This window comes from Sciurus carolinensis, chromosome 11 (assembly GCF_902686445.1).
Source record: "Sciurus carolinensis chromosome 11, mSciCar1.2, whole genome shotgun sequence".
Lineage (NCBI taxonomy): Eukaryota > Metazoa > Chordata > Mammalia > Rodentia > Sciuridae > Sciurus > Sciurus carolinensis.
In genome coordinates, this window is record NC_062223.1 from 116673632 (window position 1) to 116686251 (window position 12620).

General features: G+C 40.1%; 1 protein-coding gene across 1 annotated transcript in view; it reads left to right on the plus strand.

The window, feature by feature from the left end:
* Positions 1 to 5168, plus strand: part of Pafah1b2 (platelet activating factor acetylhydrolase 1b catalytic subunit 2) — a 28141-nt gene extending 22973 nt beyond the window's left edge. The window contains exon 6 of the mRNA XM_047517526.1: positions 1382 to 5168. Coding sequence (XP_047373482.1) covers positions 1382 to 1660 — 279 coding nt within the window. The 3' untranslated portion in view covers positions 1661 to 5168. The remainder of the gene's footprint in view (positions 1 to 1381) is intronic.
* Positions 5169 to 12620: the final 7452 nt, after the last annotated feature.

Here is a 12620-nt window from a genome sequence, read left to right on the forward strand (position 1 = left end):
TTGAACTGAGAATCCTGCCTTAATAACCACCTGAGTCGCTGGGATTACAGATGTGTGCCATTGCACCTGGTTAGGTTGGGGATTTCTGACAATACTTAAATAATGGGATCAGTTTTCTGTAAAGACTACTGCTATTTTGGGATGCTAAAACCTTACTCTATAAAGAGTAAGCTTTTTTCTTTTTAGTAGGAGGACAGACATCTGATCTATCTAAAAATCATTAGGTTTTAAAACAAAGGGGGGAAATACCTAATTTTGGTTATCAGATCACTAACACAAATTAAAATCAATTTAAGGGGCTGGGATTGTAACTCACTGGTGAGTGCTTGCCTAGCATGTCTGAGGCACTGGGTTTGATCCTAAGCACCACATAAAAATAAGTAAATAAAATTATTGTGTCCATCTACAACTTAAAAAAAAATCAATTTAGGACACATTGTTTTATCCTACCAGATATGTGGCTCTGATTTACCATGACTGCATTGGTTCCAATTCTCTTCTAGTATATTATGGTGTAGCATTAATAAGTATGGCTTGGAGCTAGATTTTTTTGGTAGCTATATGAAGAAGGGATTGAACAGAGGAACAACATTGGAGCTAGGAAGTCTAGTCAGGACATTAATTGAAGTGAGTGATGATAAGTTCCTGAGCTATACCAGTGTATGTATTTAATCAGGATGAAGAAAGGTAGGTGGTTTAGAGAATATTTAGGTTACAAAAGCACAGTAATTCAATGATAAATAGATAAGGTGTGTGGAATGAGAGACTCAGGGATGTTGGCATACCAGTTGATAGAATGTAACAACATAGTTTGAGAGGAAGATGATGAATTGCTTTTGTACATGTTGAGAGTACCTCAAGTGCATCCAAGTTTGGTTCTGTGGCCTGAAGTTCAATGTGTAATTCTGAAACTCTAGGAAAAGTAGGCTGAAGTGTGCAGAGTGAAGGTAGTAGTAAGCTAAGGGTAAGTCCCTAAAGAATACCAGCCAGGGCCTGGTGTTGTGGCTTAGTGGTAGAGCACTTCCCGGCATGTGTGAGGCCCTGTGTTCAATCCTCAGCAGTAATACACACACACACACACACACACACACACACACACACACACACACACATATATAAAATAAAGGTCTATTGACAAGTATAAAAATATTTAAAAAGAAAGAATACCAGCCAAGAATTAAGGGGCAGGAGGAGGAGAGAGAAATTAAGAAATTAAGAAGTACCAGTGAGCTTCAATTTAAACTAGTCTAGGGTTTCAGAAATCAAAGGTTATTTACAGTGTGAAATGAAGTAGGTATTCCAGAGATAATCTGAAATCACAAACTTGTGAAGAAAAACAAATGAACCTTCAAACTTAATGTTCTTCTCTGCTTTGCCCCAGGGTTTATTACCTCGAGGTGAGAAGCCCAACCCTTTGCGGCAAAAGAATGCCAAGGTGAACCAGCTTCTCAAGGTTTCTCTGCCGAAGCTTGCCAATGTGCAGCTCCTGGATACAGATGGGGGCTTCGTGCACTCGGACGGTGCCATCTCCTGCCATGACATGTTTGATTTTCTGCATCTCACAGGCGGGGGCTATGCAAAGATCTGCAAACCCCTCCATGAACTGATCATGCAGTTGCTGGAGGAAACACCTGAGGAGAAACAGACCACCATTGCCTGACTGGCTCCCATCAGTGTTAATAGCATCCCAGCTTCCTCAGATCAGTTATATCACTGGCACTACAGAATCCTCTTTCTTAAGGCACTTTGCATTGTAGAATGCTCCTGGATGCTCATATCTAGTGTTCGAAGGGGAGGAGGGATTTAAACTGGTCCTGTATATAGAGGGTTTGTTTGACACAGGAGAAAAATTAGCCAAGAAGTTTGTTGTTTAAATTGATTTGAAACCAGAAGGTGACTTTAGTTGTTTGTGTGACACATTCATTGAATTATCACTGTTTTTCCTAGGATATCATCAAGCCCAAGTACTGAACAATATGAAGATTCTTGTCTTGGCCTTTTTCTATGGATTATGTCATATATAATAATTATCAGAATCACACTTACTTGGCTTTAAAACAGATTTTTTCCCCGTTTTTAAGGTTCATAATTTAACCTTTTGTTTTTCTCATGTGTTTCAGTGTTTTCTTAACATATAGCATCATATTAAACATGCGTGTCACTCAGATATGGGAGATGCTATAGTTACAAGTGAATTTGTATCACTCTTTATCTTTCCCATGCTTAACAGTGAAAAATAGGTTTTGCCCCCTTTGGCAAACTCTTTGGAGGGTATTATTTTTATGCTGCTGAATATCATGTCTATAATAGACTCACGCATGCAGCCTTTCCTCCTCTATTTCTCATCCCTTCTCTCTCTCTTTTTTTTTTTTTTTTTTAATTTTACTTTACTTTTGGGTCCTTATTGATCTTACAAGCTTTTAATACATTTTGACCTAGGAGCTCTGTTGCTGGAAGTCTGAGTCCCCAGCCAGTTACTCTCATAATGATATTACTGATGTGTATGTAACTCATTCTTGTGTGTGGTGGTCTGTGCTAGAGTCTGTGTTGTGTTATCCATGTTCAGAGTTCTGGTTTGTTTTTCCATTAAAACCTGTTACAGTTTCCTTTTATGAAAGAAAAAATCAGAACTCTGTTTCTCATTCCATAATGCCTGACATTTCAAATTTCATAGTATCCTATGGTGTATATTTTTAATTTTTACAGTGCTGGGAATCAAACCCAGGGCCTTGCACATGCTAGGCAAGCACTCTACCACTGAACTAACCTTCCCCCAGCTCTGTATTTTATTTTTTTTTAATATCAGTCAAAACTTTTTTGACTTATTTTATGAGAAAACAGTGAAGCTATTAATAAGCATTCTACCTTTATCCCAGCAGTTTAGTAAAAAAGAACTAGGTTCATTTAACTTTTCAGGTTTCTTATTAATGTATCTTTATATGAGAATTTCAAAAGAGCTCTTTATAATCTTAATGGTTTGCTTGAACTATAAGAACTGCCATTTAAAAGAATAATGGAACAGTAGGTGGTTTATTGTTTAATATACCTATGAAATACATACAAACTGGATCTACAAAGATATTTTAAACTGGACCAGGTTGGGTAGTGATATGACCCATCAAAATGCTCTGCAGTGATTCTGCTTAATATTCAAATTCAGTAACTAAGGTATACGTTTTATGTGCTGCTTGCAAAGCAACTGGCAGGGCTTTGTGTGTTCATAGAAAGGTACTGATCTGTGTAGTACTCACATCTGACTAAGAAGGATTGAACTTGGGCTTATTTTTTTCTTGTCAAGTCTCTTTCTAGAAATTTGTTTTGTCTTTTTTTCTTTAAAAAGGATTAGTTTTCTGAATGTATCATGTCTTCATTAACAACAGAAAATATACATGGTGTTTACTAAAGTTGTTTACTATTAAAATTTCCTTTTTATTTTTGGTAGCCTAGGTTCTTCAGTTTTTCAAGACAGATTTTTTTTTTTTTTTTTTTCTTTTTTTCCCCTAACTGAGATATAGTTGCAGGAAGGAGAGTTAATTAAGCCAGAATTCTGTGTGGAAAGACAGGTTTCTATCTGGTCTTTTTGTGTCTGTCAGAGGTGATGGAAATATGGTCCAAATAAATCCCTTAGGTTACTCCTGTAGCATGCGCTCTAGCTTCTCTCGTCACTGAGGATCAAGTATCACTTTGTGAGCTAGCCTCAGCTCCTTTGCCTGTATGTTTAAACCTCAGATGATAGTACATTTTATATCTATCAGAGCTATTCAAGCAATAGTATTTGAACCACTAGCCTTTTAAATAAAATTCTGCCCTATTGCTAAATGCAGATGTTGAGTCCACTGTCATTTCTTGCCAAGATTTCATTGCACTGCTCTAGGCAAAAAGTGTCTTTTTTTACCTTGATTAACATCCCAGTTTGCTTCAGTGACAAAACTTCTTGCTAAGTCTTTGTACTTTTTTTAATATATAAATTTAATGCACTGTCCATGTGAAATGTCCTAGTTGTTATTGTGATTTAAGGGGCCAACTTTCCAGGCAGCTAGTAGAGATACTGTTCTGTTGCTTTCCCAGAAAAGTTTAATCCCTTTGCCCACCTGTTCCTGCTAGTTGACAGCCGGTGATGGAACTATAAAGATGTCTGTGATTGGGTTGAAGATAGATTGCCAAGGGTGATCTAGTGCAGGTTGCTTTGTTGCCCACACAGTGTAGATTGCCATAGGCAGTGGCCTGGCCATCACCTTGAATCTTCTGTCAAAAATCTTAATCCACCAAGATGAATCTTAAGTAGCTCAAAAGAATTATGACCAGTGCCTGCCTGTAATCCCATTTTTTTAGGAGGCAGAGGCAGAAAGATCTCAAGTTCAAGACCAACGCAGGCAATTTAGCGTGAAAGATCCTGTCTCAAAATAAAACAAACCTGTTGGGGATGTAGCTCAGTGGTGGAGCGCTTGCCTAGGAAGCGTGAGGCCCTGTATTTAATCCCTAATATCAAAAAAGAAAAAGAATTGTTAACTCTTGTTTTCAAAAAAAAAAAAAAAAAAAAATCTGGCTTTTTTTTTTTTTAAACCTAGTCACTGTTTACAGTTGTATGCTAAAGCCCGAAATACTGTCTGTGCTGTGATGTATGAACATTGCCAATTTTATATTTATTGCAGTGAAGAAGAAACTAAAAATATTTGAAAAGGAGGAGCATGTCCAGGCTCCTGAATCTGTGTGGGTGCATGTGGGAGCAGTGAGTGGGCACCTCTTGAAAGAAGGCTTTTTGGAGAGGAGCCCGAGGTTTCCCTGTGGTATTCCTTGGGGGATCACTGCTGCTGGCTGACTGAACCTCCCCAAGGGGAGCTTGTGACTCTGCTTTGGCAAAGTTTCCTTGACTATTAGAACTCATTCTGTTTAGTGCATATTTCAATATAAATGTCAACATTTCACTCAAATTTGCTGATGTCTTTCTGTCTCCTTTTATCATAGTTTGGATTCCAGTGGGAAAAAGAAGGGATGGTTTTTTCCTACCTTATCATAAGAAAATTGGATACTTTGATCATTTTGCTTTTTTTCCTGTGGAACTGAATGTACCAAGCTGTCTCTTAACCTTCTTGGGGGTAGGTTGGGGTGAATAGTTATAAGGAATCCTCAGTACAAAAAGGGAAAAACTATTAAATGTTTTAAATTGGTCCAGAGTATCTGGTAATTAAAAATAACTCCTAAAACATAAACTGACCTTTTGACCCTTTTCCCGAATGCAATGTTTAGAATTTATTCACATAAAATCTCCCACTTTGCACTGTTCTTCCATTCCATACACTTCCAGGTTGGAAAATCTCTCCATTACCTAAAGTTAAACTTGAGCACTTGAAAAATTTTGCACTGCTAAGTTTCTGTGCCATCCAGATAAAAAGCCTTGGTGGGCTGGGAATGTGGTTCAGTAGTAGGGGGCTTGTCTACCATGTGCGAGGCCCTGGGTTCCATCCCCAGCATTGCAAGGGGAAAAAAAAATCCTCAGGAGAGGTTTCCCATCTCTTTACCTCCTGTGCGATTTATGTATTTTACTATTGACTAAGATGCCTAGAGACTGGGTGTTGTATCTTGTCCAAGGTTAGTTGTAATTTAAATGATTAATCTAGGAAATGAACCCAGCTTTACCTGACTTAAAAGTCCTTGTCCTTTCTGCTGCTAATTCATGCTGAGGTATCTTTTTGGCTCTAGTTTTTTGTTTGCTGAGTTGATGACAGATCCCTAGTTTCCTTTCATTTGGGTCCTGACAGCCTTTACACTTGAACCAAGTTTAGAGCTCCTTCAGTCTTTTTGCAGCCATAATAACGAGAATCATTAGATTTATTTAAAGTGCATTGTCTAACCATCTTGTTTCCCACCTTAAACCAGCAGTAAAATTAAAATGTGAATATGGAGCAAGATTTTTTGGTGGTATACATGAAGGGGTTCAAAGACTGCCTGGCTACTTTTACTACAAGATAGGCTATATGGCCTGCACTCTGGCTACTCTTACTAAAAATTCAGATCAATAGGAAGATACTACTTGACTGAATGAATTTAAGATCTAAAGGGTTAGAGATATAGCTCAGTGATAGAGTACTTGCCTAGCATGTGCCAGGCCCTGGGTTTGTCTCTAGTACTGCAAAGTGGGGATAAAAACAATTAAAAGCTTAAGATTTAAGTAAAATCACAGTATATTGCAGAAAGATAACTTTAAAAAAAATCTTTATAGATGTTGATAGACCTTTATTTTATTCATTTATTTGTATGTGGTACATGCTAGGCAAGCACTCTACCACTGAGCCACAACCCCAGGCCAAAAGATAACTTTTAAGTAGCTAGGAGTTGACTTCCAAAACTATGTGGGGGAGGGGTGACCACAGTTGCCGATGAAAACATCACATGAGGGGTTCATTTCATACCTTCAGAAAGCACAGCTGCCTCCCTTGGAGTCCACCACATAAGGCTAGAACTATTTTGCAGAAAGGTTAATCTGAATGCGTATGGTAGACTGCCTTATCTGAACTGGGTGAGTTTATCAGTCCCATTGTAACGGGACAACAGAGTGTAGGCCATGAACCTTGAGCATGAACTCATTTATCACCCCCACTGCCCTAAACTGAAATAGCCTCCTCCAAGTATTCTCTTCTATAGATCTATGAGACTAGAACAAAGGTCAGTTACTCAATGACCCATCAGTCCCTAACCTGGTAAAGCACCACACCAGCTAGTGGATATTCCCCTATAGTAATCCTCAGCAGCAGGAAATTTCACTGATTTTTGTATCATTGACTTCATTACACTTCAATGATGTAATGATGCTACTGAATTAAAATGTTTTACTTAAGTAGAATGATAAAACTGGTAATATTAAACAGGTATTTTTGTTTTCCTAGTTGCCCTTCCATATCTAATCATGCCAAATTTCTCTCCATCCATGGAGTCCCTGCCTTTTGCCAGCAGCTTTCATGTCCCCTTAATCACCCAGCAGAGCGTGGCACAATGGGACAGACCTATAATCCCAGCCACTTAAGAGGCTGAGGCAGGAGGATCACACAAGTTCTAGGCCAGCCTCAGCAATTTAGTGGGCCTCTTAGCAAGACCATGTCTCAAAATGAAAGGGCTAGGGATGTAGCTCTGGTTAAGCGCCCTTGAGTTAAATCCCCAGTACCAAAAAGGAAACAAACACCCAGCAGCAGTGAGGGCAGTCTAGGTCCAGAGGATTTGCTTGTCTGTATCTAAATTACCCCCCAACAACCTCTTCAGTGGTCTAGCACAAGTGGAAGAGGTAGTGGTGGGCTTAGAAAACAAAGGTCCCTCACAGAATCCATACCTGGGGAAAAGCCATGGCAAATGTGAAATCTCAAGGTGGCTACATCGTTTTTCTGGTTTTTGTTTTTATGGTCGCCCCATACTGGGATTTGAATTCAGGGGTGTTCTACCACTGAACTGCACCCCCTGGCCCCTTTTTAATTTTATTTTGAGACAGGGTCTCACCAAGTTGCTGAGGCTGGCCTTGAACTTATGATCTTCCTGCCCTAGCCTCCTGAGTAGCAGGCATAACAGGTGTGCACTGCAGTGACCAGTTACATGTTTTTACATAGCTCTGTAGCAAAGATTTAAATGTTTTGCTAACTGTTTTGACTCTGGCTTGATTTTGTGCAATGCCTCTTAGCTTTCACTTATTTGCTAGCTTATTCTAACTTATTTACACAGAAATTTTACACACCAATCATGCTGTGCCAGCACATTTGTAAATAAATCAACACTTCAGCATACTTTTTTTTTGGGGGGGGGTGCTGGGGATCGAACTCAGGGCCTTGTGCTTACAAGCAAGCACTCTACCAACTGAGCTATCTCCCCAGCCCCTGCAGCATGCTTCTTGACAGCCACTGGCTTACAAGATCAAGTCTAAGCTGTTAACTGTAACATCCAACAGTCTCCATGCCCTGACCCCTCTTTAATTCTTATTCTCCCACACTTTACCTTGAACTTTCATGCCCCTAGCATTGAACTTAAGTCTATACATTTCTCCTTTGTTGGAACCCCCTGTCTGGGATGTACTCCTGCCCCTTTCTTGGGCTAGCTCCTACTCATCTATCCCACAGAGAAACCTTCTGGAGTGTTTTCTGATTTCTCCTATTTTCAACTCTGGTCTGTTAGGTCTTACCTCTGAGTTCCTATGATAACCCTCTGTAAATCTTTTATGATGGCACTTACTCTGTATTATATGCTTACCTTTTTCTTTACACTACTACATTATGAGTTCTTAAGAACAGAGAATGTGCTTTAAATAATTATATTTGTTCCCAGCACCTAGCTTAGTGACTAGTACAAAACTAGGCACTGAGTGAAGGAATGAATGGGAAATTGAGCGATGTGTTCATGGACATCTATCCAGTAACTGTCAGAATTGAAATAGGCACACAAATCTTTTGATTTTATACCTAGTTCTTTCAATGACACCATGCTGCTGCTTATGAGAAAGAGATTATTTCTGCTAGTGATGAATAAAGGCAAAAGTGAAACAATTCATTTTAGAGCAACACAAGCAGATGCAATACCTAATACATAACTTCTGGAGAATTCTTTTTGAATAGTTTGATTAGAACTAGATGGAGTTAATAAAGATAATGTTTATAGGAAGAGGAGGTAGAAGAAAAAACTAGACTGGTTCAAAGGAACAAAGGTATTATGAATGAGAAAATCTTTGTGAGGGCTCTGTGGACCAGTGTAGTAGAAGGTATGAGATGTATCCTAAGATGTGGGCTAGAATGCAGAGAGAGGGTTTCTTCCTATTACTGAGAACAACTTGGAATAACAACTGGATAGCTGCATGTAATCTTTAGATAACAGCCAGAGATGGGCAAAGTTCTTTAGGTGCATCTTCCAACATCTTAAAGAGAACTAAGCTTCTTGATTGCTTTTATTTGTGTGTGTATGTGTGCACACGCATATGCGCATCATAGCAATTAAAACCAGAGGCACTTTACTATTGAGCTAGCCCTTTTTGTTTTTTTATTTTTTGGTCTCTAAGTTGCTTTTGGCCTCACTGCTTGTCTGTGGCTGGCCTCAAACTTGCGATCCTCCTGCCCTAGCCTCCCGAATCTGAATCTCTGGGATTACAGGTATGTACCAGCATGCTGGCAAGAGACCCAAGCTTCTTGAAATTGGAGGATGACTGTCTCATTTTTATCAGTGATCTTTGGAGGCACAGATTTGAACTGATCAATTATTTATATACTTGTTTCCTGTAACCTGATGACCAGCCTGGTTTCCTGGAAAGCTCTGATGATGGTTCTATCACATGTTCAGGGGGAACTAGATGCAGGGCCTGAATGTATTGCAGTCATTTCCCAGTGTGAATGGGGAAAGCCCAGTTTTAGGAAATGGAAAGTGATCTATCTCTAGCAGAAAGACCTGCCCACTTGGTCAAAGCTGCTTTCCCTTGTCTTTTCCTGTTTTCTAGACAATAGTTTAGAATGGTGAATGCAGCAAAGCCCAGCACCACTGTGCAGTATTGGGACAATAGAGATAGGATGTGGCTCCCGAAGACTCAGAGTTTAATTTGCCTAAGACACACAGCAGAGATTTAACTATAGAACTTTCTGACATCAGAGTCTCCTTACTTTGGGGGCTGGGGAGAGAGGGTTGGAGGATTGAACCCAGGGCCTTACATGTATACCAGGCAAGCATTTTGCCTCAAAGACCTTGCTTTTAAACCATGAAGCTGTATGATAGGTTTTGAGACCTTATCCTCAGAATGGCAGAGTAAATCTCTGACTAAGTCCCAATCTGATATGCATTCAGTTTTCACAGTCCTTGAAGGAGAGATTACTGGACACAGGGCAGCCCTGGGAAAGAAGAGAACTTACATGATGGAAGGAAGTGCCAAACTCCTGCTGCTGGGGCTGCCTGTGTCCAGACAATTCTTTTTGAGTTCCAAATGGATACACTGAGCCCTTTTTGTGGTCATGATGAAAACAGGGAACTTCAAGTCCATTTGCTTCATTTGGGTTGAATTTGCAACATTTTTCTCTGGGTTAAAATTATACCATTACTTGACACTAAGATCTGTTTTCATTCTGCCACACCCTGATATGCAGATTCCTTCCTCCCAGATTCCTAAATTACATACTTGATTGGATTGATTTTTACAGTATCGTGCTCCTGTGCAGTCTGCAGCTCATTTTAACCATACCCCTGAGCCAGCCTGGTCCTTGTGCCCCAAACTTCACAAACCCCCTGTGACTTAAACCGAGCAGGCCCAGGCAAGTCTGGGAACCCCATCAGTTACTTGGTAAATGGTACCATTTCTCTGGTCTGTTTTGCCACTCAGTTTCAGGAAAGTTGACCTACCGGGAAAAGGGAATGTCTTGATCCACATGACCCTTCCCTGCCTCCTTTGGGACCATGTTGGATTGAGCTTTCTGTATACTGTGGCAGAAAATGCAGTAGTTGGACATACACAGAAGGCTGAAAGGGCTACCCTGAGACTTCCACATCTCCCTTTGGAGGGCTCACAAGTCTGGCTTTGAGACCCAGCACTGCTTTTCTTTTATATTGACTACAGCAGCTAACAAAAAGGCCTTCTCTCCTCTCTGCCAGACTTCAGAAAGGACCTATTCATAACTGTGTCCCGTTGATCCCTCCCTAGGGGGTGGGGCAGAGACTAAGGAAAATTCTGCAGAGCTGAGAACAGCAAGAAAATCTGGGGCTGCTGCCCTCCCACAAGGTCTAAACACCCAGAGTACTGAGAATGCAAAGGTTAAGTCCTGGAGACCTTGCAAGAAGGATCACTGTGGGTTTGCTCGAGTTTCTTTGTCTCGAGATACTGGAAGGAGAAAAGCAGCAGACAGGAATATTGATAGTCCACAGTTATGTGGCACTAGGCACTAATTATCCAACTTTAGTGCACAAGCTCCTAGAGTTTTTTAAAATGCAGATTTCTGAGCGCCACTGTGATTCAGTAAGTGTGACATAGAGCCCCATATAAGTATTTTTAAAAGGTCTAGAGTCACATTTTACCCAAAATCCTAGGCCAAACTTTAATGCTTCTTCCCCCAGTTACCCAGCCTGGGTTTATTCAGTATACACCACAGCATGGATCAGGTAATAGCAGACTCTATAATCCTCAGTTTGTTCTCACTGCACCCAGGAAAGTTCCTGGCACATGGTTGATGCTTTAAATTACATCAGACTGGGGAGTGTTTCTTGGTGTTTCAGATTATTTACTAACAAGATGAGCTGGATCATCAAGAAAAAGGAAGAGACAAATCCAGTTGGAATATGGAAATCCACATCACTTCTCCAAACTGGGCGTCTGGCTACATGGAGGGCTCATTATAAAGATACCTCTTGAGGACCAGGCACAGTGGTGCACACCTATAATTCTAGCAGCTCAGGAAGCTGAGAGAAGGATTGAAAATTCAAAGCCAGCCTCAGCAATTTAGTGAATCCCTAAGCAACCTGTCTCAAAAAATAAAAAGAGGCTGGGGATGTGGTTAAGTGCCCTTGGGTTCAATTCCCAGTACCAAAAAAAAAAAAAAAAAAAAAAGAAAGAAAAGAAAAGAAACAAACAAAAAACTCTTGATATGTTGAGGGGCCTCTGATTTAGGTTTGTCTAGATGCTGGCAAAAATACTGGAAGTAAGCTGGGCAGGGTAGCATATGCCTATAATCCCAGCGGCTCAGATGATTGAGGCAGGAGGATCGTGAGTGCAAAGCCAGCCTCAACAAAAAGCAAGGAGCTAAGCAACTCAGTGAGACCCTGTCTTTAAATAAAATGCAAAATAGAGCTGGGGATGTGGCTCAGTGGTTGAATGCCCCTAAATTCAATCCCCAGTACCGAAACAAAACAAAAAAGTATTGGACTAATGTTCAAGAGACTCCAGTGTAGGGACTGGGAGTGTAGCTCCACCACTGAGCTATATAAATGAGACCCTGGGTTCAAACTCCAGCACCAAAAAATAAAGAGGTAAAAATAATATAGAAGGCTTGAGTATAGTAAACTACTAATAAGCTGTCTTTCTTTTCTGGGCTTCACTTTATTCATCTGTACAATGAAAGGTTGGTAGAGAAAAACCCTGTGTTGCTCTTCTGGCTGACTTTCTAGGGTTCTCCTGTTGCTGCCTCTTGTTCTGCCTTCACCCTCAAATTTGCTGTACTTGGACAAGGGCCAGCTCTAATGCTCCCATTCACCATTTGCCCATTAACTAGAATAGTACCTGGCACATAGTAGGTGCTTATTAAATATTTATTGTAGGAACGAATAAATATTTATAACTGGTCATGAGGTAAAATAGCCTTCATTGGAATAATGCCCTGGAGTAAGGCAGGGCCAAGAGCTGAGACTGCTGCAATTTTGCCAGCTAAGAGAACTCTAAAAAGGTACCAGCCTACCTGGCTGTACCAGGATTCTGATAGCATCTGAGGTAACCACACTTCTTTTCCTTTAAACATATTTAATTTGTCTTATAAATGGAATACACGTACATTGTAGTGAATTTATGCATTTTATTTATTGATTTATGGTGCTGGGGATTGAACCCAGGGGCATTTTTCACTGAGTTCCATCCCAAGTCCTTTTTATTTTTATTACTTTTTTGAAAATTTTTTAGTTGTTGATGGACC